We start from the raw sequence: 25,168 nt of genomic DNA, 5'->3' as shown, positions 1-25,168 counted from the left end.
ACATGTTTGCTATAAATAATCTACGATGAACACTTGGATAACAACTGGATAACTGATTTATTTATGTATATTTCATGTCACTCCTGTAGCTCTGTGGAATGTCTATTTTGGGATTTCATGGCAATGATATATATCGCCCTGCTGTATGCTAATATTTTTTTTTAAATAATTTTATAATCAGCATTCTGTTTTGTTTTGTTTCATACTGCACCTGTGAGTTTTGCACAAAATCCACCTAGCCTTGCAAAATTCACAACATGTTACCATTGTCAAGTCTCACCTAGTTCTTGTTATGTAAAAGAATACGTTTTTGTGTTACAAAAACAGGAGCTTTTTATGCCTTTAGTTAGAGATAAGACAGTGTATAAGGTAGGGAATGACATGGAAATAAGCCCAAGTCACATTCAAACCTGGGCGTCTGTTTTGAGGAGCCTCTGTATGGGACATTTTTTAAAATTCTGAGATTTAACCAGCCTTGTTGACTAAAATCCTGCTGCTTACATTTAATTGGGGTGTGGGATGTCTTTAAGCCGTGACACATAAACCTTTAAATCTGTGTTATTCCATTTAGACAGTGATAAATATGTTTTTGTTTTTTTTTAGTTTTTTTAAATAGTGTCCGAAATGACTCATTCTATGTGCCTTTAAAAAAAAAAAAGATTGTCACATTCAATTCTGGTATATGCAGTCCCCCTGTTTTTATGGAGCTATAGTCTTCTGTTCTCATTAAGGAACCCCTGTTCCCTCCCTCCTTTTTGCTCCCCTTCACCCCTCACCCCATTAGAGAGAGAGAGAGAGAGAGAGAGAGAGAGAGAGAGAGAGAGAGTCTGACTCCCATCGTTCATATCGGCAGCTGTAGGGAGAGGGAGGCAGAAGAGAAAGGGAGCTGTCACAGCGAACAGAGTCTACTACAACTTGTGCACATGTAACCACCAGCGGAGGAATAAAAAAAAAACAATTATTACACGGATTTTAATGTGCCATCAACCGCGTGACCGGTGGCCGGGATGGAAACGCGCGAGCAGGCTGTGAGGAGTTGTTTGATCCGGGTGGTCGCGTGAGACCGGCGTGCTCCGTCAAAAAACTCATGGTAGGGTTTTTTTTTTTTTTTTTAATTTCACTTACAATCATTTCATCACTGTCTTTATACATTTTGATATCTGATATTTACATGTCTAACTGTGTCGTTGGAGTTGTGCCCTGGGTTTGCAGGCTGTCTTTAGAAATGGAAAAGTTTGTTTGTGGCTGATTTGCCCGTGCACGCGCGCGCTGTATAAAAGAGGAGACATCGCCGATATAACGGGCTCCTTTCAGCGGAGAGGCGCCCGCTGCCCGTCCAGAATGAATAGGTCACTATGTGTTCTAATTCAACTCAAGAGTTCACTCCGCTTTTCGTCGGTTTAAAGCGCCAGGAAGAGCTCCTTCTTGTAGAATAAACAGCATCTAGACGCGCGTGCCGCGGAGGAATATCAATATCATATTCAACCATCAGTTGACGCCGCCCGTTTAATACGAGATCACATATTTGAGGGGAAAATAAGGATATTCTGTCACATTTTCTTCACGATTGCAGGGGATGTTTGGTTCCATTCATGAGACGCGTTGTAAGCAGTAGCTTCGACCGTGAGAGCCAAAACAAAAGGATTTCCTGCTGACCAATGAGAGCAAGGGAAGCCTTAGGAGGGACGGAGTGGTCCTCTTGTCTCTTTGTCCTCCTACCTGAGACACCAAACAGACCACACACAGCCAGGAGAAACACATGGGAATGACTGGGATTACTTAATAGACTGTCTGCCATGCGTAAAAGTAACCTGATCAGATTTGCCTGGTTACACACGCAGACACACCTTAGAGGTTCAGTTCAATTCATTGGGGGTTATGGAAGCTTATGTTGAGTATATGATGAGCCATCGAAACACCTGCTAATAAAGCTTCAAAAGGTTCACACTACAGCAGCATTAAATGACTCCTGAACTTATAACACTCACAATTCCCAACACTTAACTGCATTTAAATTTATCTAAAGACACAAATACACAAGCCATAAAGCCGATGGATTTATGCAAATGCTGATATTTTTGGGGTAATGGTTAAGACATGCCTTCAGGTTACATCTCATCACTTTAACTCCCCCCCCTCCCCTCTTCCCTCATTACTTTCAAGTTGAATAAGTTAATGTGCAGAGGAACATGAGGGCTTTTAATTACTGTACTTGAGCATTCAATTAAGCACATGGTTGCAGCTTGCCAGCTCATTAGCCCAAAGGGGGTTCAGACAGAAAGCGAGCTAATCTTTGGAGAGCAGAAGAGTTGGAGAACTTAATCGATTAGTCAAATGACGGAAAAATGGCAATCTATGTGCTTTGGCACATAATCAGGCAAAAATGCCAAATATTCTCCGGATTTTCAAATGTGAGGATTTGCTGCTTTTTTCTCATTTGTTCAGAAGTTGAAACTGCATGGCCAGAATTCACTTTTACAAGTTTAGTTTTTCAGGATCTCAGACTTATATTTTTTTGTAACTTTTTTTTGATAAAGTCAAGACAGATTTCTGAAAACTATTTAAAAAAACAAACAAAAATATTTGTCCAGTTCATTTGATCCCTTCAGTGATAAAAGGAACTGTTATGACTGTTGACAGGGTTTTTAGACTGTAATTGAAGTACAGCCTTTGTTAAGATTTGTCATTGACTTAATGCCATCTGTACATATTGGGAAGGCATTCCTTCGGACAAACAAAACACATTTTTTTGGTTTCTTATGTGAGAAAAGGTTGATCATCTCACTATCACATCATCTCAGTACAGCAAGATATTTTTCCTGAAATTACAACGTAATGCACACATCAGGTCCCAACTTAAAGAACAGTTATTATTTCGAGCTCAGCTCTTCTTAACTTCTGTAATGTAGCCTGCTGAACCTAACCTTTGTGGTTTGGGACAAACTCGACAAGAATAAAAAAAAAAATCAAGGTGCCATAAGCTGTGGAAATGTGTGATGCAAATGTTACTTTGTTATGACATTAAATGTGTATGCCAGGGTTATCATACTCGAGTTTTGAACTTTTTTTGTAATACTAGTAGCATGTGAATAATGGTTATACCTCGTTTAATACCCCGGCCACAAAAAAAGGAAATCCAAGGCTTTCATTTTCCCTCCTTCTAAATGACAAAAAATGTAAAACAGCCCCGTTTACTGTCTTGATTGCTGAATTACACTGACTCCATGTTGGCTCTCTGAATGTTTCAAAGAGACATCAATGAACTTTTGCATCTTTATGATACACTAAACAGACTTGCGAAACTTAAACTCTCTCTTTGTCTCGCCGCAGCTTTGAGTTAGAGATCTGACTAAATATATGTTGTTTTTATTCAAGCTTCAATGCTTTGATACTATTGGTTATAAAGATAACAATAAGGGTGTGTAATGTTTCAAAAATATGACAATCTTAATAATCAATAAAGTAATCAAGGCAAATGTTTTACTTGCAGGAATTAAAAAAAAAAACCTTGAAGGAGGCTTTTCATAATATTGCATTTAATCTTCACGTAGCATGGGTAGAAATATACACTTGGGGTGCGTCTGTTTTGTCAGAATGGGTAAGCGTGTTCTTACAAGTTGACACAGAGTGTGCGTGGGAGGCGGAGACGTAGGCGTCACAAATGTGGCGGGATTCTCTTCCTCGCTGCAACATTTCATTGCACAGCGAGTGGGACGGATGATTAGGATGATTTAAACGCCGCAACAGGGAGTCGTGTGCGTGGCCTCCAGCAGCCGCTCCGCTCCGTTTGAGCTCGTTTCATCTCTCCGAGCGTCGACTTCTGACTGGAGCTTTTTTTGACGAACGACGCCGTCCGAGAGGAGACGTGCTGTAATACTTCTGGCTGATCGTTCTCGATTAAGACGCTTCACTAACCTGTGTTTTTGCGGAGGGGTTGATGAGGCGTTCGTTTAAAAAAAACCAAAAAAACCCAACTTCAAGTAAATAAACTATTCATCACTCGCTGTCTGATCTTGATGTGAAGCAGCGTTTGTGAAATGTGTGCAGAAAGAGAACGAGACAGCACAATGCATGAACTTGAATTTCCAGCAGTTATGAAAGAGAGGGAGGTTTCAGACGGACTCACGGCCTACATGTAAATGTGATCACAGAAAAAAAAAGTGCTGCTTTTTAGAGTGAGTTTCCCATCATGAGAAATTCCAATGATTGCGATTCTTCCAGTAATAGAGCAGCAGCAGCAGACTCTCAGTTATTGCACTACAGACAACAAGGGAAAGCCTTTGTTATTGAAATCTTCGTCAAAGATTTCTCGAGGGAGGGAAACTCAATTGCAACGGCTCAGAGAGTCCCGGAGAATTGAATTTCAATGGACTTTTTAGGGCCACTTCATCATGAGAACGGAGGGGCGAATTTGGCAGCGAAACATGCGCAGAAGCGTTGCCCTTTTTCAGACTGGTGGGTCATTAGACATTGAAGGTGACAAAAAAAAAAAACACCCAGATCCTCAGGCTTGAGCATGTGCAGAAGCAAAGACTGGATTTGTCTCAAGATGAAACAAGCGCATCTTCAAAACAGATTTTGTTCCCCCATGTTGTCATTGAATAATTGGCAAAACATGAATCCTGTGCAGCCGAGCTGGCTTTATTAGTCAGGACAACTGGGTATGAATGAAGACTGTCATGTGATTTGTTCTGCTGTCCTGTATTTGTATCTGTTTATCCAAACAATTTAATTGTCAATAAGAGAATGCTTTCTTTATTAGTTTCCATAAACCTGAAGGAAATGTTCCGATTTGCTCCGTTCTGATTCATTAAAATGAACTAGAAATGAGAATGAACAAAAACACTGCGTTGCCTGACTTGGCAGCCAAATTTGGGGTTTTTTTGTTTTGTTTTTTTTGCTCCACTTTTTCTTTTGTGAATCACTGGCGTTGTTGTCTGGAACATTTTGCACCAGATGGGGGTAACTGACCTCAGATGGTCTCATCCCAAAAACCCTCTCTGCTCTTTTTTTTTTTACCAGTGACTCGCACATTCTTGCATTGCTCTGATAACTCTGACACCTTTCTCCCTCCCTTCTTTCATCGGGTTACATCTCCCCCTTTTTTTTTCTCTTTTCAGTCAGAGAGCCTGAAGTCGTACTCTGTGTTTCTCAAATGAAGCGTTTGACCTCTCTTTCAGGGGTCTTTTATTTCGGTCGCTGCTGCAGGAAGCTAAGTGTCAAGTGTGCATCATGGGCCGCTGTGTGCAGCTCCACTGGGCTCCTCTGGGGCACAGGGCACACACTCTGTACATGCAGAGCCTCAAACCATACGTATTCAAGCACTCAGGCAGGGTCAGATGTCTTTCGAATATGTTGTACTCTCACAAGCTAAACTGTGTAAGTGCACACTGTCAGAATTTGCTTTTGTTATACGTTTGTTATCTTGACAGCCATGTTTAGGTTTCATACATGTAACATAGGCAGCCTGAGTAAAACAAGGAAATCTAGGGTGTGGGATAACATTGTCTAATGTTTCCATTATATGATACTAACATGACTTGTGATAATCAATAGAAATTATAGCTTAATAACTCAACTTATGTACAGTATGACTCACAGATCGTTTGTCTTGTTTAGTTGTCTTTCCTGATCTTTGACCCACTGAAACACAAACAGAAAAATGATTATCGTCTGTTTAACTGACGAGCCCCACCATTACTTCTCTGTGGCTTTTACATTGTAGACAAGGCGCAACAGAGGCCAAACAGTCTTGCCGTGTAAAATATAGTGATATCAATCACTTTATTTCTATAGCAGCTTTAAAAACTGAGGATTTCAAAGAGCTTTGATATACAAGCAAAATCATCCATGAGGAGAACGCGTATGAACCCCAAACACAAAAGAAGCCAAAAAAACTAAAAAACCCAAGACAACATTAGAACTCGGCGGCAAAGCAAGCAAACAACATTAACAGAATGACACATCAAGAGAACTCTTGCAAAGCCAGACCAAGATCATTAATCCAAACACCCTAGAACCCAGGCAGCATCAGAACCCAGCTACATGAATGGAGACCAAGACAAGGAACAAGTCCCTCCATCACTATGGAGGTAAAACAAACGATGGCTGTCAATTGACTCTGTGTTGCATGACGATCAAGGACATGACAAGAAAGCCTCAAAACACCAAACGAAAGAACCCAGAATTAAGATTTCATGAACGTCTGAAACCCTCGACCTTTAGGAAGACAAAGAAGGAAACAGACGGTAAGAAATGAAGCATCAGCAGGAAGAATTGGAGAGCGCTGATGATTGCTGACAGTCGATTGTTTAGTCAGACTGTAGAGGAGGAGACACAAAGGTCTGGTCCTTTTCAGGGTTGATGAAGAATGCAAATGATTCAGACTTACTGTTGTGAACCTAAAGTTTGCACTAAGCCTCTTTCTGATTGGCATAAATACAATAAATCGTTTAATTGCTGTTTCAGGAGATTGTATTCCAAGATGCATCTTTTTTGCTAATGTTCATATCACAATGACTGTGAGGTTTTTTTTTTTTAAAAGACTGTAGCCTTCTAACATCCAGTCTTATAATCACTTTAAGGTGTTTAGACATTCTTTGTCTTGCTTTAAGGAATTGGCACCCGTTAAAAACTGACCAAGTGAGCCATTACTTAGATAATATTGGTCAGTGCTGCAACAATAAGTCTAATAAACAACAGAGAATGAATTAATTCTGTTTTTGATGACGGTTTAAGCTTAGAGGTAGAGTCATTTATCATCAAAAATACCACACACATTCGTTCCCATTTCTCCAACGTGTTGATTTGCTTTGTTTAATATTGTACGACGTTTTTATCCCCACAAAAAAAATGAACTTTGAAGAAGTTAGCTTGGCTTCATTTTTTTGGTACGTGTCATTGGAGAGACAGGACGCTAAATCCGAAGTGAAACGAAATGTGACAGACTAATAAATCGAACACAAACAGTTGTTTGCCACCCTTATTAATAGATGGTTATTATTAACCTGAACCCTCAACAATGCTGAAAGTAATGCAGCTGACAGATAAATCCACCTCATCAGTATTCAGAAGGAGTTTTTGCATCAACATAAACAAACCCGACTGTCAGACTGTCTTCTTCTGTGTGTCTATTTAAAAGTGAAGTCCTGGGCTATTCAGCAGCCTATCACAACATGTCAACCCTTATAGATGCCATCTGTAGCGCCACTCCTGTCACAAGTCACCTCTTTGTTTTGTGAACGTTTCATAGACAGGCGGCTCTTTTCGTGAGCTTGTGCTTTTGTGACAGCGGGCTCCGGTTTTTCGACTGAATGATCTGAACTAAAGAGACGGTATCCGGTTGCTCTCAGTTCAGGAGTTTTGAGGGATAATGGTGCATGCAAGAAGCCCAGTGATGGATGGATCCCCCAATGAAGTTACGTTATGTATTCCTGATGAGAGCAGTGGATTTATGTGGCTGTGGAGGAGCGAGCACTCTAGAAGATGCTCTCTGTCTGAAGCAGTGGTCCGAGGCTGTTTGTCACTGTGAGTGATGGGCCTCCAGTGATGAAGCTAACATCCTGACACACATTAATCTGCTTTATCTCTGGAGTCCGTTGCATGGAAGTTATTTTTCTCGATGTTATTGGCTCAAGTAAACAAGGGGAAGTGTGGGAACATTATTCTCTTCGTGGTTTGGGGAGGATTCTGTCATAGTCTTGGAGGTCTAAACTTTTAACTGCTCGATCACAGACGTGTATGAGTTCCTTCCAAGAATGTCTTAATAAAAGCTGCATCTAAATAAAAAAACGAAGAGAATACTTCCTAGTCCAGATGCAAGCGTGCAACTTTTTACATTTCAAACTCATAAGATAAAGCAGCTTGGTAAGTACAGTAACCCGAACTGACCACAACCACCTATAGCAACAGTTACCATGGATGGATGGATAGACTTTATTGATGCCAAGCTGGGAAATTGTGGCGTCACAGCATCAGGACATCAAACACACGATGTTACTAACAAAACAATATAACATAGAATACTAATTAGAAGTGCTAAAAAATTAAATAAAAACTAAGAATAAGAAAAACACCCCAGGAGTTGATTGGCTGATGCAGGACTGATACAGCTGATGCAGGGCTTCAAAATAGAGCAGGGGAATTAACCATCCATCGTAAATCCTTGTGTGAAGTCGAGCTGAGCCGATTTGAGAACTTGAGGACAGCCAACAGCGTACACTGTAAAGCGTGCGATCTCTACGCACATGTGAAACCTTTCCGCTATATTTTGTCTGCCAGTGTTCTTCCGTTCTTTCGTTCAACTGGAATTGAATGAATTGTCATCATAGCGTTGGGACTCTTGCCTCCTGAGAAAGTGTCTCGCTTCAATAGGCCGGCGTTATACTGTAACAACAACGCAAGAAGATTTCAGGGGCAGTCTGCCTGAAATTTCAAGGCTCTGCTTAATCTGCTTCCCTCATACTCATACGTAACTGTATTCAACTGTGAAAAGTCCTGGAAGCCAACGTCTTCGCTCTGCAGCCCAGTCACAAAACTTAACGTTATCTCTTGTCAATGTCTGCAAACAGGAAAAAGGCTTTGAAGTACGCTGCTCCTGCTGCCTGGAGTTCACTGCAGGATGATCTGTGTCTGCAGGAAGCTGGTCTCTTTAAATCTCTTTAAAAACCGATTGAATGTGTTTGGGGGGGAAAGACGCTTTAGGCTGTAGGTGCTTTGACTATTGACTTGTCTGCTCTGTGACTCGGGACGTGTTGACCTGTGTGTCATTGCTCTGTGTTGTTTGTCTGTCACTTGTTTGTTGGGCTACTGCCCCCTCTTGGCCGGAACACTCTTATAAATGACATTATTAATCTTAATGAGGTTCAAATAAAATGTAAAAAATGGGTCAATAGGCTTTTAAAAACACTTACCTTCATCTTACCTGGAAAAAATAGCTTCAGCAACACCTGCTTACGGACAGGAAACGCTCAAACCTGAAAACTGTGACCTTCCTCATGTCTTTGACTTGTTTTCATTTCTGTAAGAGACTGTTTTATTAACATTGAACTGTGTGTAGGCTGGAAATCATGCTGGGACTCTGAGGTGCTGAGTAAGAAGGTAAATCTGGCTCAGAGTTCCTGTTCGCCGTTGCCAGGTTGGGGGTCATTGCTTGTATTAATGATGCATGGGAAACTTAACTGGCTTTCTTTCCCTCACCATCTGCACACAGTTTGGTTGTATAGATGGAGTCTGTCCACTGAGGACAGGCCCCCTTTGCAGTCAGTGCTTTGATTAATGGGGCTGTGTGGTGTGAGGACAGTATAACTTGTGCAGACAAAATGTGTGTTTACAATGATGTAAATATTCCTGTTTATCAAACACCACGTCTAACCTCTTAATTATAGAGTTACAGTAAGAATGCTGAAATGAATATTCTTTTTTGTTGAAACAGCCGACACGTTTCTAGAAGAGCACTAATGGAGAGCTATGAGGCAAGGTGCTGAAGTGAGGACTCAAAGTGAATTACTGGAACTGAAGTTCAAAAATAAGGAACATTGCAAATGTTAATAAAGTTGATCAAAATGATTTTTTTAAGGAGCACTGCACAGATATTGTTTCCTTTTATAGAGTCAGAAGAAAGCCTCACACACTACTCGTGATCTGTCCTGTCTGTCCAAGTTTCATTGGACAACAACCCTGTTCTTTCAGCCTTCAACAAGTTGTTGTTGGCAGACCGGAAGAGACCTTTTTTTAAAAACATAAAAAAAAAACTAAAAAAAAACATAGTTTTATGTTTAGCCAACCATGTTGATACTAAAAATGATCATTCAGCAAAACGCTCAGAGAAAAAATCAAAAGAAACCCATTCATCTACAGAGAGGATTTCTGTTATTGATTTTAGTCAACTTTCTTTTTTGACATCAACATCCAACTGGTTCAATTTACAGAGTATAAAAAATGAGGAACAAAAACATAAATTATGAAATGAACATTCTGTTTAATACGCCCGACTTAAGAAAAAAAAAATCTATATTTAAGCAGCCACTGAGCCATGGACGCATTCTTGTCTTTCCATGAAATCCCTCAGGTTAGCAGAAAGACCCAGTGTGTGTGTGTGTGTGTGTGTGTGTGTTTAAGATACAGACAGTATCTGTCTTACAGATGTCACTCTAATGGGCCTGCGGGGAAACTCAGCCAATGTAGACAATCGAGCAGAGATGTGTTCGTTTTCAAATTACCTCCGGCTGCTCTCTAAACACGCTCCTGTGAAACCTTTCAATGTTTTAACCATTTCTCACTGCACCGTGGTTTATCTTTTCCTACTGCTGTTTTACTCCATCTTCTTAGAAATGGAACCAACCAACATGTTTTAGACAGTGATTGTAAGTCCAAGCATTAGCGGGGTCCCCCAGGGCTCATTTAACCAAAGAGAGAGGCAACGTCTTAACTCGCTCAGACTGGTCAACAAAACACTTACCGCCTCGCAGCACGTCTGCCCGGAGTTCAAAGATCAACATTGAGTTCCGTTTACCAGACTGGCTTGAAATGTCCAGCAGGAGTGTCAGACACACCTGCAGGGTGGTTTACGTTTTCAGACTTTGTTTTGCAGAGCGGAGGAGAAACTATGGAGCGAGATTGTTTTCCAAAAGTGTTGAGTCTATAGTTTAGAAAATGTTTTAAACAAAAAAACAAAATCACGACAAAATTCTGCGAACAAAATGATTGAATACATTGAAATCGGTTTGAAATAAAAGTACTCCTGTGGCTCCTCCTACTTTGTTTGATCCTTTCGTACGTGTTCATTAACGGGAATCAGACACAAGCTGCTTCCGCGTAAAGTGTAAAATAGTACAATTAGAACCTGGAAGTTAAACATAACTACAAACGTGGAAATGCAGTAAGTCTCCCTTTAATGCAGTCCTTCTCCCATTATTGATATTATGAGCTCAATAGCAAACAATTAAGCCTGTAATTAATTCTGTTAATGTTTAATAGATTTGTCGACACAACTTTAAACACATTTTGTTTTCTTAATGCCGATTTACGAACTCAAAGTTTTTGTTCGACATTTGGAGTTTTTTTCTATTTGACACATCTTTTTGTCCCAATCTGCCACCATAGAAAACACACTCCCACCTGGCCCAAGTCCCATGGTATTTTTATCAAGTGTTATTCTCACTGCTGCACCTATCAGTCTGTGGGATTATCCCTGCCAAGTTAATTTGGAGCGGGAGTTTTTTTTATATATATATATCTGTGCAGGCAGCCGCTTCCAGAGTGAACCTTTGGCGAAGGAGAGGAAATTTCACACTTTGCAAGATGGATGTGCTGTTGTAGTCAGAAAACCTCCTGCCCCCCGTTTACCCTCCCCTCCACCCGCCATTTATCAGAACGTGGCCAAGCAGGCAGGTAGAGTTGTGATTAAACTGTTTTCTTTCTTTCTTTGGGGGAGAGTGGGGATACAATCTACTTCCAGAGCATACTGAGCAGGACAGATTGTGATTTATGCTAAACCTCACGTTCAAGTTGGAGTGCGAGAAAAGCTGCAACCTATTAAAGACGAAGACACCACGCAATTAATCCTCCATCTTAAAAAGGACCTATTTATGCTCCCCTTTAATTTGTCAAATTAACCTGCCTGCCTGTTTGCTAAGCCTGGAGAATTTGTCCGAGCCTTCATTACAGTGGAGTCACATGCATAATGTAGCAGAAGGATGGATAAAGAACAGCATCTTACCAGAAAAAAAAACCCCCAGTCAGAGTTAATATCATGCATCCTCTGGGATGGCCTCCAGTTGCCTCCCTTAAACTGTTCACAGCCGCTTCAGCATTAGCCTACGTTTTTGTTAATTCACACGTTTTTCTTGGCAGTCATAGGCTAACACTCACTCCGCGCTCACATATATCCCTCTCTGGCAGGAGGCTCGGCGCAGCTTCGAGATGAAACTCTGACTGTGAACTAGGTGTGAAATGTTACAGCGCAGGACCGCTATGTACGTAGGAAAGCTAGAGAAGCACAGGAAGCTGCTCTGAAACCATCACAGCCTGTGGAGTTTCTCCTCCTCAACGTCACAGAGGGAAGGACTTGAACTGGTCCGTCTTCTTTTCAGTTCACTGACGGGAGACTGGCTGCCAGTTGGAGTTGAGCAGTAAAGCTGAATTTTTTCGAGTAACATTTGAGAAGATGTAGTTGATTTTTTTTTTTCCCAGGTAGATGCTCAAGTTGTCCTTCCTGCTGCACAGAAGTCAACAAAGACAGCTTGTCAGGAAGGAAAGTTTCTCTCGAGCCTCATTTGATTAACAAACAAGCTCCTCTCACTCTCCCAACTCGACCGTCCAATCATCAGATATTTCAGCTCATGGGTGTCCAGGGTGCAATCGTCATTACCATCATCTTCGGTCTGCTTGGAAACTACCAGAGCTTTTAAAATATATGCGTCTACTGAGATCAATAAATCACAAGAAACACATAACATCCCGGGTGCCTCTTTCATTCTGCCATGATGAATGTGAGACTCATAACACCTCTGCTCATTACAAATTAATCACACAACCATGGTGTCTGCGTTAAGTGTGATGTGTAGGAGTGACGTAATTCAGAGATATCATATAGGCACACCAGCGACCGCTAACAAGCTGTTAAGATTTAAAACAACTTATGATTTCATTCAATTTCCCCAAGCTGGAGCCACTTAATAACGAGGCTTTTGTTTTCCTTCAGACGCATTTAAATTCTTTATCTTCACATGTCCCAGATTATTGACGAAAGCCCAGACTGAACTGATATTCCATTTTTATCACGATTCTGTTCCATACTTACGAACACAGTCTCTTACAGGTCATTAAAAAAAACAAGACATCATGAAGAACTTTTCAACATGGAAAAATGGATTATTACACACAGAGTATCAGATTAAGATTATACGTTCACTGTTTATAGTCTCCATAAAGCATGTAATTCAGGCCGGATTAGTAAACTCCTTAAAGATAAGCAATACCATGGTCGCTCTGTGAACTGTTGGTGGTGGGGAGAGGAGGGCAATGAAGGAAAGTTAACAACAAAACCCTTCAATGTTAAGAAAACAATACAGATCTATGTGGCTCAATCGTTTACTTATAGAAGAAGTGAGTTTGTGTCAGCACATGCAGCAGAAATAAATTGCCGGTCAAAATTGAGGCGTGAGGATCACCCATATTTGTAAAGTTGCAAAATACGTGCCAATTCCTGGAGGGACTGCAGGGACTGTAAGAGTGTTGAATGCAGGCTACAGACACACTAGTGTTTTCTGCAATGATCAGAACTTGTACTTGTGCTAGTGGACTAGAACCTGTCCCAGGTGAATCTTGGACATGAAAAACACAGACATGCATATACAGTATGAAATGTTAAAAGTTGCAAGTAGACATTTCTGACAAGTGTTGAAAGCCCAAATGTTCCAAACTCCACAGATAAATTGACTTTAAATAGATTAAAGATTTCTCACCAGAAATCTTTCATCCTGTTGCTCTGCAAATGATTCGCAGCGGGTCCATCTCAGATCTTTCCATTCATGTTTGTTGCACGTTTTTTGGCCTCTCAGACTATTATGTTCTCTCACGCTGCCTTCTGTTGGGAACACACATCCTGAGCACTTACATCTGTCATGTTTTGAATCTCTTGGCTGTACAGGCTCTAAAATATCCCATTGAAATGTTTACAGTACCGAAATACATACTTTATTTATATGTCGCACAGATGTGCTGTAAAGGAACATTTTAGTAGTGGTTTACCAACTTCTAGTGCGGTTTGATTCCACAGCACAGAAGTGTTTACAGATGTGTCCCACATACTGTACGTTCAGGTTGTCAAAGGGCAAAAAGATGGATGGGGAAAATAAGCTAAAAAACAAACTGACATTGTTTTTGATTTAAATTTAGTCTTAGAAGTCCCACCCACTACATTTTCCTCTTCTTTGTAAACAAGTTTTAGTGTTTTCCTCCAAATTCAGAGCTTTTTTTAAATTTTTATTGCACTTTGGGTTCAGCGGCATTCCACTAGAAAAGAAACATTCCCGTTGGATTAATTACTAAATGCTGCGACCGACAGTCTGTCTGTGCTTTATGAAAAAAAAAAAAAAGGCAGATTAACTGTAGATTGACCTTTGGTCTAGTTGTAGAGTGGCTGCCTGTCAGGTCTAATAAAGAGATTTCCTGTAAGGTGAGGAGGAGTGCGTTGTTGGATGAATAATTTGAAAGAAGAGGTTAACAGTTAAATGTTCTTTGACTGTTGTCTGCAGTACAACTGTGTCTCTCTTATTCTCCTCTGTAAAAAGGTAATCCCAGGATTGATGATTTCCAGTTAGACCTTCTGTGGGAAGCCTTGTTTTTATCCACCCCCTCGGACACAGTTACTTATGGCGCTCAATACAAACGTTACCGGCTGCAGTTGCCACCCACGTTATTGGCAATTTAAAACACGAGAGATGGATCTTTAGGGAATGAGAGGCCGATTGGCACATAATTCAAGAATCCTAAAAAAAACCCATCCAGTCCTCCTACGCAGCACAGAGCATCCATGAATCAAAGAGATATTTTACCAGTTCTCATTCAGTTTTCTTCTTTTTTTTTCTCTCCCCACAACTAACTCAAACTTATTCCCCCTTGTCAGTACGCAACTGGAAGTCTTCTACACATGTGCTACAACCCTTACCGTTTACGGACAGGTTGCAGATAAATGCACCAATTTGTTCCCCTTGACATCTTCCTGAAAGCCCCCGAGGGAAAAGGCGGTATGATTTCATGGCAAGCCAATGAGTGAAGTCAGCAGGTTGATTAAAAAAAGCCACCTGACACTAATTATGAAGCAGAAAGGAGAAAGCTCATGAAAGAAACAGGAAGTTTTACAAAACAAAAATCTCCAACAGAAGGGGAACAAATATGGGGAAATGTACAAAAGTAAGCCTCCAGAATCATTTGAATGAATCTGGGTTAATGTATAGTAAAGTTATATAATAGGTAACAGACAACAGGAAGCAGAATATCCTGGTAAATTATGCATTAGAGGCTGCATATGAACTAAGCACTGATTTCCACCTGAAGCTCCTCTCATTTACACAAGCTAACACAAGCTAATCTCGCTCCTAAAATTAAATTATCATTTATTGGTAATGTGATGTGCAGCATGTTTCCCACTGCTAAAATTAGCTTTAACCTTTTCTCAAATGTCTCGGCTTTTTTATTTTTCAGCCTCATAATATGTTCCGAGCGCCCAACGCTCTTCACCACGTATCCATTGCACGCCCATCAATAATTTAAATGGCCGCCATTGTTGTGCAGCTCGTTTTAATCACACCATCATAAGCACTTATTCACCTCAGAAGGCGCTCTGGCTGTGGGAGGTTGCCGGTGAAATTAAAATAATGAATAAAAGATAAGTTGAGACCAAAAGTGCTGAACTGGGACTGAGCAGCAGTTATGAATCCAGGGCATAAGTCACGTCTTTTTTTTTTTTTTTTACCACCCTTCGCAGCAGTGAAAGTGTCTAAAAGACTGTGCGGATAATTTGACCCGGCGGCTCCTTGGTCGGGTCACGGTCAGGTCCTCTGGTCTCCTGGGGGGTTCTGCTGCCTGACTTCCTGGAAGATTAGATTCTGATCTCTGGTCAGCAGTGTGTGTGATCTGCGGGAATGTGACGGATGACTTCTCCCCGGGTAATACAACGAATGAATCCGCTCTGAACGCTGATCTTTCTTGCTTGTGTTGTATGCTCGTGATTTACATGATGAGATCGTGCTGCAGCCCCTTGGGGGCGCTGAAGGGGGAAGTGACATATTTGACAGGTCTTAGGGTCCCATCTCCCTCTATTACCAGCGGTGTTTTGCGGTACATTGTAAGGATGTAGTTCAATGCGATCCAATTTACAGATGTGTTTTTTTGCACTCCTGAGCCATAGTGAGGATTAATTTCACGCCTCAGTAGCTTGTTTTGGTTCTCACTTCGTTTAAATCCACAAATGCGGATTTTTCCAATCGATTGCATTTGTTTAAAAAGATCCTCCATAGTTAAGTCTGTCATTTTCATTTTTATTATTATTAGGAGCAATAGTGTTGTAATCAAAACAGGATTTTGGACATTTTCTTTAGATTTCTTCTTCTTCAAATTGGTGTGATCAAAATGTTCCTGCAACAGGAAACAAAACCTTTAGAATTGTAGTAGATATTAAAGGCAGGGGAGGTCATTTCCTCCCGATGCACTTTTTACGTTTTTGGTTGACATTTAATGTCACTTTATGTCTTGACAGTAATTAAGATCTTATGTGCTCTGAAAAAGGAACGAAGAAAATCCATCACCTGTTGCAGCTGTAAGGCTGTAAAACGTTCGACCGATGTCGGATGACTTTTTTTTTAGCGATTTAAATGATCACTAATACGTACTTGATGTTGAATGACATCGTAACAATGCTAATACGGATTTTGTGTCATGGTTGTTTAGTTTTGTAATCTTGTTGTCCAGCCCTTTCTCGACCAATCAAAAAGCTTTATCAGTATCACATATCAGCTGTTCTTCCCTCTCTGTGGCCTCATGCTGAACTTTAATTATTGAGAGTGTTCTAGTGGAGGAACTTTTTTTTTCTCTCTCTCTCTCTGCTGCCGACACATCTTTTATCCTTCAGAAGACTTCTGCTGACCTGACTGTGCTTCCCGTGTTTTCGGTGGACTTTACCCAAAATCCACTTCCTGTCTTTCAGAAATATGAGGAGGTCACCGTAGGAAGGATGAGCAGATGGGAGGACGTCCACTGAATGTGCTCTTCATGCCCCTCGGCTAGTCTCTTACCGTCAGCTCTTTAGCTGCTTGTGTAGAAAAAGACATAATGGGAAACTGCTCGAGTCTGCAGGCGGTACAGGAATTCTGCTTACAGTCTGAACTCATTCTCTGTTTACTCTTCAGTTCTTTGCTTATTTGCTTAGGGAGGATCTGTAAGTGTGTCTTCAGGGGAAATGGCTTGAGAAATGCTCAGTGAAAGGGCTTGTTACTGACAGGCAAACTTTCTGTAGTAAGACAGTGGATGGTTGAGGTCTTTCTGTGAGAGGAGGTCGAGTGCACTCCTGGGCAGCTGCACACGAGGATATGGTGGACAGAACGTGCCGTTCTCTTCTCAAGGTCTCCTGAGTGTCTTCTTTGCCGAGTCCACTCTGTCATTCTGTGCTCATGTTTTATTTCCCTCCACAGTCTGAACGCAGCAAAAAAAAAAAAAAAAACGTACTATCTTACTCTTTTCTTTTTCTCTGTCAATGCAAGGAAAAGAAAACAGATCTAGGAGTGTATTTATGCCGTGCACGTCTCACCTGTGTTTGTCTGTATTTTCTTCTGCTACTCTCACAGAGAGATAACAACTTTGAATCAGGGACAATCACTTGTTTACATCTCTTGTTCGTCATTCAGAAGTACATAACTTACTCTGAACCTTATACTTTATTAAGCATTCGTTTTACACGATGTGCCTAACAAATGCTGTGCTACTAGGAATATGTTTTCTGTTTTTGTGACATCTTGACTTTCTCCTCCATCGTCCTCGGCTCAGATTCCACTTATGATCAAAAGCTAGGTATCTATGAGTACATGAAGGTAGATTTGATAATTTTTCATTGGCTGTTTTATGGATCGATCCTAATTGAACAAATGGACTCACTGTGTGGAAACACACAGAATAGCACTCCTATCCCAGACTCGAACACGAGCTCTCATCTGCCTGTTGGCAGATATGTGAAGGTGAAGCTGGCATGCTATGTAAACAGCACTGATAATAAAGGATGAGTTAGTAAGCTTCTTCTTCTTCTTCTGACACTTTGAAGGACAAAAGAAAACAGAAGGAAGAAAGAAGAAAAAAAAACCTTAGTGTTTTCATGGCCTCTGTATTTGAACTTACCAAAACCATCCTTTTGTATTATTATGGCAAATAGAATTAAAAAAAACTATCTCCTTAGTCTTCTGCTACAGCACATTTCGATAGTGCAGAACTGCTTTTTCATGTGAGAACGAGTTGATCTGTTTTGAAAATGGACTGGTGTATGTTTTGTATATTGGAGTTGAAGTTCTTCCCCAAACTGATCCTTCTATCAAGACTAAAGAATTAACAGATATCTTGCACCCCTCAGATCTTCTATAGTCACCTACAAGGATTTCGCCCCCAAAATTGTTTTATTCTGGATGTCGTCCAGTTTATTCATCTTAACCGTATAAAGAAAATATAACACAGACTGCCGACGTTAAGCTCAATCGTTGCTGCTCTACAACTAAACTTGCTCCTGGCAGCCATGACATTCATATTGCTGTGCACAAAATAAGTGTATGTTATTATCTAGTAAGGATATAGGATATTACTTTATTGATCATCAATGGGGAAATTCAGGGGATTCAATGGGGAAATTAGTAATGCATTTTAGGAAGTAGTGGAGGTATTTCTGATTCTTGTCGGGTTCCCATCAGCAGGCAGGGCTTCTTATTTACTCTATTGGAATTATGGGAGAGTTTAGGAAGAAGGACTGTGGGCTATCAGCAGCACAGACTGCTCCTCCTGCCTGGTGCAATGATCATTTATGGCTGTGAGTCTTGGAATTGAGTGATTAAAGGACTGTGGTGTGTATTGATCTTTTAAGTATAATCAATGTAAAAAAACTTCTTTCCTGAAAGCCATAATTTTGGTGTGTTACTTGGGGCTGCTTTTGTACACAATCAATGCAGCGTAATGCAAATTAGAACATTCACTATCGGAGAGAAGCACATCTTTAATGTCAACCACTTTGACTGCCACTTATGAGAGGACAGATGAAGACAACTTGTCAATAAGCACAGTAGTTTTTCCTAAAATATAATCAATCGTCATATTGTGATCGTGACAAGCACAAAGAACGGGATTATTGAGCTAAAAATAAAAGACAGGAAAAAAAAAGAACAGCAGTTAGCCGCCAGTTTTTTTTTTTTTTTTCCAGAGCCGAGGCAGACGGCTCCGAGGGGGAATTTAGACAGCAGACTTTCAACCAATGTCCCTGATTGTCTTTCTCACTGATGTGTAAGTAAAAGATGGATCAGGAAGTATGGAGAGGTCTCCCTCTGATGAGTTATGAAGGCCGCAGCATTTTCATTCCCCCCTCACAAGGAGGGGGCCATCAGCACAGCATGCAGGCCATTCCCACTGATGTGAGCATCTTTGAAGTTAATTACAATCACTCTGAATTGGAGTTATCCAAAGGGTTCATGTGTTTGATCTTTTCAGGCAGGTGACACTTGACATTTGTTTGACCTCCAAGCCAATTATAATTCTTTTTTGGTTGTAGTTTTTAATTCATACCCATTATGTTATTGAATGCAAGTGCGTGGCAATTTAATATTAACGCATCAACCTTTTAAGAAGATCAAAATAACGAAAGCTTTGGGTTTCAAAGTTGTGACAACAATCTCTTCAGCATCATTCTGCTCTCCTGTGTTCGCTGTTAAATCCTGATGACTGAAAAAGTATAAGTTGGTCCAGCAGTGTCGCCGTTTTTTCACTTGGAAATTAGTGGAACGTTGACAATCACAGTACATCGGAAAAATGCCTAAAAATTGCCTGTTGATTTTTTTTGTTACATTTTTTCAGTATTCCAGATATTGAAATCACAAAGAGCTAAATAAATGATTTGCATATGGTTTTTAAGTACAACAAAAGCATTTAATGAAATCGACTGGATGTGTTCAAATTGTCAAAAATATTGAGATAATTACAACAAAGCTTGAACATTTCATTTGCCAGACAAACAGTGAGTAAAGCCAGTTTTGCCCATTTTTAACTTTTTGATTTCTTAGTGATAGTTCAATAAGCAAATTTAAAACCGATCTTGGGAAAGAAAAAAACGAATATTTTCGATGTATGTAAGATTATGCAAAAATTCAGCGCTTTAGTCAATTTGTCGTTAAAAGATCCAAACCTATCATAAAGCGAGACAGACAACATCATGCTCTAATAACAGAAATGAATGAAACTTCCCACAGTGAGAAAAATGTTCAAAAGGCCTTCTGTTAATTTCTCTCTTGTATAAGTGTAAGCACTTTGAGAATGTAAAGCGCTATACAAATAAAATCTTGTCATTTTTATTATTATTTTTAGCTCAAAAAGGGAGGCGATGCACGCTCTTGTCCTTTTTGTCCACTGCCCCCCCCCCCCCCCCCCCAGCCATATTTCTTCTGCAGTTTAGCTATTTCATCATGTTTGATAGACAAGGGCAACGGATTTGCTTCGTGAATGGAGCGGATCTGTCAAACTGCCAGTCGCCCACTGCTACAGTTAGCCGACTGATTGATTTAGATGTGGGTTCCCTTGAGAGTGACATTGTCTTGTCAATTACAAAGTGCCTTTTTCCTCTCTCTTACTCCCCCCCCCCCCACCTTCTCCTTCTCTCCCATCTTAAACCTCAATGAACTTTCTACACTTCCATCTGCTCCAAATAGCCTTCCTAACCTCCGTTGACTTGGCAAGGATATAGTCACAGGCGCTAATGGCACCAGTACAATCCTAAACGTTTTATCCCTACCTGGTGTGTTGACTGCACAGAAAAGTGCCTCTTCTGTTAAAAGCAAACCTTTTACTCTTTAGTGTGCGCTCATGAGTTTGTAAAATGTGCTTAAATGAGACCCTGCATACATTAGGACTCATTAAATAACAGGAAGTACATGAACACTACTTCTATCTAGCTCTGATGCCATTGTTCAGGTATGATTAAAATATTGTCCTACTCTGTGCTGCTGTAGTTATTTTTTTATGGCCAAAGTAAAAATAAAAACCTTGGTATCCAAAGGTGGCTGAAGTACTTAAAATCTTTAATTGGGCCTTTTTGTGGAAGGAAGGAAGAGATGGTACATTTAGTCGTGTGAAAATCTTGGGGATAAAAATTTTCTGAACAGAACACTCACCTGAAGTTGTTCTGCTTACACTTAAAAAAAAAAAAAAAAACTAAGTAAGACCTTACTTTCAACCTTTGTTCATACCGAGGTTTCAGCTTCTTGCGAGAAGGAACACTTATTCTCAAGCACAAACACTCTCTCTTTCTCAAATGCAAGTTGCCATGAGACATCTTCTTCAGGCCTGGGAATCGTTCTTCTCACGAAGGTGATCGTTATTCCTCCATCTGGCTCGGAGAGCTTCTGTTGCTGTGGCAGGATTCTGAGGGCACAGCTGGGGGTAGATGACATTGCTTGAGCGGGGAAGGCGGGCCCTCTCCGCGCGCCCTCTTATCAGCCCCGCTGCAAGCTCCACAGATACAGAGATGTGCAGAGGGTGTGGGCGATGAGCGGCGGTTGTAGCAGCGCCGGTAGCGTCGGTGGTGGTTTGAGGGCAGACAATTTCGGCAGACGCGAGGAGGAGCGATGACTCACTTCTTATCGTGTGATGTGTGCGAGCAGAGGCAGGTTGCAGGTGTAGCATAAGTCAAACTCGCTGGGGGTATTCTTCCATTTTCAGGTGTGAAGGTGTGAAGCATCACCGGAGGCTCTGAACAATACTTCCTTACATCCAACTCATCCTTCAGAAACTGTCCTCCACCCTCGGCTCTGCTGGCTCCCTATCATTATGCCATATTGTTTTTCTGCCATCACGTTGGCTCAGCTCCAGACACAGTGACAGCCTGAAGGATAAAACTCGGCGTTCCTGCTGCAGTAGCATTATCATTAAAAGATCCAACATTCTTTCACCCTTTAGAAATTAGCTCTCCTTTTATCTGTGTGCAGCTGTTGTGACTTCATAGCGAGGAATACCATTTTCTGATTACATAATCCCTTCTGGGGTCCAGACCGGATATCTCTTATATTTCATGTCTAACCCCAGGAGAGTCTGACATGCTGCCCTTTGGTTTCTGTACTGAATGCATCCCTCGTTTCTTATCGCTCCCTCCACATTGTGACTGTGATACACTGGGAGGATGTACTGGGCAGCTTAGGAGCGTGTTCCTGAGCTGTCTGGATAAAACAGGAAGTGTAAGAAGAAGTCGGTTTGACCTTGCGTGAGGAAATTATTGCTCAATAATCGCAGCAATAGTCACATTCAAATTCATTCTGTCATTCATTATCATTTACAGGACTGTACGTAACCTTTGAGTGGCATTTCAGGAAATCAATATTTAAGCAAACAACTGTCTTTCAACTTGTATCTCTACTGCCAATATGTCTTTCTTGTGTTCAGGCTTAATGTTTGTTGGACCACTTACTTGGTCGACCTGGTATCCAAAGAATTAGTTACAACAATGCAAGTTTGGAACACAGAGTCTTGACGACACGACACCCCCAATCTTTGTCATTGTGCTACATCAGTGAAACATCCCTTCCTCATCATTGGTCGAGGGTTATTTTGTATCTTTCTGCAAAGTTGCAAAATCAGCCCACTCAAGACTGTGAGTCATTATTGCTAGCTGGTCATTTCTTAACTTTTTTTCCTTTTCTTTTTTTTTTCTCTGTTTCCTCTTATCAGGCTGTCAGCAGATGAGGTGGCCCATTCACATCTCATCATGGCTCTCCACCCTTTGCCATTCCCCCAGCACAAAACCTCCTGCCTGGCTGGTCCTTGCTCCATAACCCTTCCCTGTGTCTAAGCCTTGACACCTGGGTCTCGCAGGCTGCTGACACCATGACACAGATGGACTACAAATACAGCCTGCTGGGCTCTTCCGTGGATGAGTACCGTAAGAGGCCGCTGATCCTGCAGGTGGACGACACGCCTATGAACCTGTTTGCGGTCCTGGAGGTCAAACGGGAGCTGCCGAGACGTTGGAATACCTTGGGTTGCTTTCGTAAAATCCGGCTCTTCAGCTTCCTGTTTGGCCTGGCTGTAATGTTCCTCATCATGGCTTCGTACATCCTGACAGGAGACAAGAAGGGTCTCCTCCTCACGCCTTCCCCTTACCACTTCAGCAGCCTGGTGAGCCCAGGACCTTTTGCCTTTAATCTCTCTTCAGTCAAGGACTACGCACATATCAAACTGGTGGTCAAGTCAATCACGTCCAAGGTGGAGTTTCGTAGCAGGCGTCAGCTCCCAGAGCTCAAGGCCCTGGTGAACAGTGAGCAACATGTGAGTATAACTAAAAAGTCTCTTGTCTTTTTTTCTCCCTTACGTGTTCAAAGCTATCTTGAGGACACATATTTTATCACACAGTTCGTTTTGTTATCAGGTTGAGTAATGTCATTCATTTAACAGTGTTTTGTAGTTGCAATGTTATCTATTTAATTTGATTAAACTACAAACATGGTCGAGAATGATATAGATCCATCTTTTAATTGCCATTCACAGATGTAGGTCTTGGAGCGTAATTAAATGCAAAGTGAAAAGGTGATTGGAATCAGTATTCGTGCCTACATGCCGTCCATAGAGGGTTCAATACAGCAGTGCTGTTGTAATTCCCCGCTCGCTGCAGTTTCTAATTTAATTTATAAAGAGTTAAAACAGCTCTGCAAACCTAGTACAACACCTCATGCCACTCCAGATAATTGCATATGTCTCTACCAATTTTTTCCTTCAGAAGAGATATAAAGCTCAAAGTCATCCCAGTATTCAAACACATTGGCCCCAGTAGCTTTCTTGTCCGTCTCACCTCAAAGCCGGCTTCAATTAATTGTTCATTCTATTGATAATGGCTTGTGCCAGAGCTATTTGCGACATAACTAATTTCTTATTGAACCAGCTAATGAATAGAAGAGTGTGGCCGCAGGACAATCAATACCACATCTGTGGACGGATCCGTCATTAATTGTCCTCAAAGTAGCCGTCTCTCCCAGGCCGCCAGGCAGGGAGGCAGGCAGGGAGGCAGGGAGGCAGGCAGGCAGGCAGGCAGGCAGGCAAGCAGGCAGGCATAGTAACACGGGCCTGTGTTGTGTTAGATCAGCAGAAATAAAACTTTGAAACGTGAGAAGAGACAGAAAAGAATTGGAAATGTCTCGCCTACCTCCTACATCGAAAGGAAGAGACTAGTTTCCTCTCCTGGGGGAAGTCTGGGCAGCTTTATGTTAACCACTGTCAGAAAGTAAAAGAACAGATGTTTTTATTTGGTTGTGTTCCACTTTAGTCCAGAACATTGGATATGAAATAAATGAAACTTCAAGGTTTCAGTGTTGAGGGTGTAAGGAACAGACCTGTCCATCCACTACAGACGTATTTGTTTGAATGTCACATTTTTGTGAACACAATATCTGAGCGACGACTTAAGGATAAACTGATTGGAGGCGGGGTCACATGACTGCTTAAAAAAAAGATTTGCACAGAACTAAAAAAAAAAGTAAAAAGTCAGGATGGTGGTAGCACACACCAGGCAGAGCCATTTAATAAAGTATGACTTGACTTAGTTTGTGTAAAATATCCTTCTCTAATCACTTCTCTAAAAAGTCTCTTAAAACTGGAAGTCTGTGTACAAAAACGCCTCTGAAGTTCAGAGCTAGCAGAAAGAATGAAATGTCAAAGTGTCTAAATGCTGTGTGGCTGCACCGTGGATGTGTGCTCACTGGTGTCACTGTGTCTCTGAATTTAAAGACAATCTATTGTGAGTCTGGCCCTCCAGAGTCTCCTCCTGCACAAAACTTGTCGTCAACTGTTCATCTCAAACCCACACAGGCTGCGGTTTCCTCCACCTGCCAAAACAGTGACTTGTACAAAAAAAAAGAAGGACTTTAAATTGTTTAAACAAACCGCTTCCTTTATAGGATCTGAGAAATGACTGGAATGTGTTTATCTTCCATCCTTCAGCCTAAGCGATCATCATTTCAGGGGTTTACAGAAGGCTTTGTCTAAAATGTTTTTACACTTTTCAAGTTTAATGATGCACCCTGCTTTCTTTCCCTTCACAGATGTTTTCCGTTATCCCCAGCAAATTCCTTCCTGGCATCAAGAACCCATGCTGGTATGAGGAATACACTGGGAATATCACCTCGGACCCTTACAGGACAAACTTGTACGCACGCTACTCGCGACGCTTCCGGACTGTGTTTCAGCAATTGAGGAACACTTTCCGGGAACACTTGTACCACCACAATGGGAAACTCTACCGAATGCGGTGCCTTCCTTATTTCTATATCATTGGCCAACCAAAGTGTGGCACCACGGACCTGTACGACAGACTGAGGCTTCACCCTGACGTCAAGTTCACCACTTTCAAAGAGCCACATTGGTGGACGCGCAAGAGGTTCGGTGAGTA

General features: G+C 41.2%; 1 protein-coding gene across 2 annotated transcripts in view; it reads left to right on the top strand.

Moving 5' to 3' along the window:
* chst15 (carbohydrate sulfotransferase 15) overlaps window positions 1–25,168 on the top strand; it is an 83,982-nt gene that overhangs the window by 44,501 nt on the left and 14,313 nt on the right. Inside the window, exons 1-3 of one of the 2 annotated variants that reach the window (XM_079334327.1) lie at window positions 825–1,090; window positions 22,459–23,055; window positions 24,822–25,161. In XM_079334327.1, the coding sequence (XP_079190453.1) occupies window positions 22,615–23,055; window positions 24,822–25,161 (781 nt within the window). In that variant the 5' untranslated portion in view covers window positions 825–1,090; window positions 22,459–22,614. Of the gene's footprint in view, window positions 1–824; window positions 1,091–22,458; window positions 23,056–24,821; window positions 25,162–25,168 lie in introns of those variants that run through there. The other variant, XM_079334326.1, reaches the window with a different exon arrangement.

The sequence above is a fragment of the Symphodus melops genome (genome assembly GCF_947650265.1).
Source record: "Symphodus melops genome assembly, chromosome: 21".
Classification (NCBI taxonomy): Eukaryota; Metazoa; Chordata; class Actinopteri; order Labriformes; family Labridae; genus Symphodus; species Symphodus melops.
Note: the sequence above shows the minus strand (reverse complement) of the source record. Positions and strands in the feature narration are given on the sequence as shown.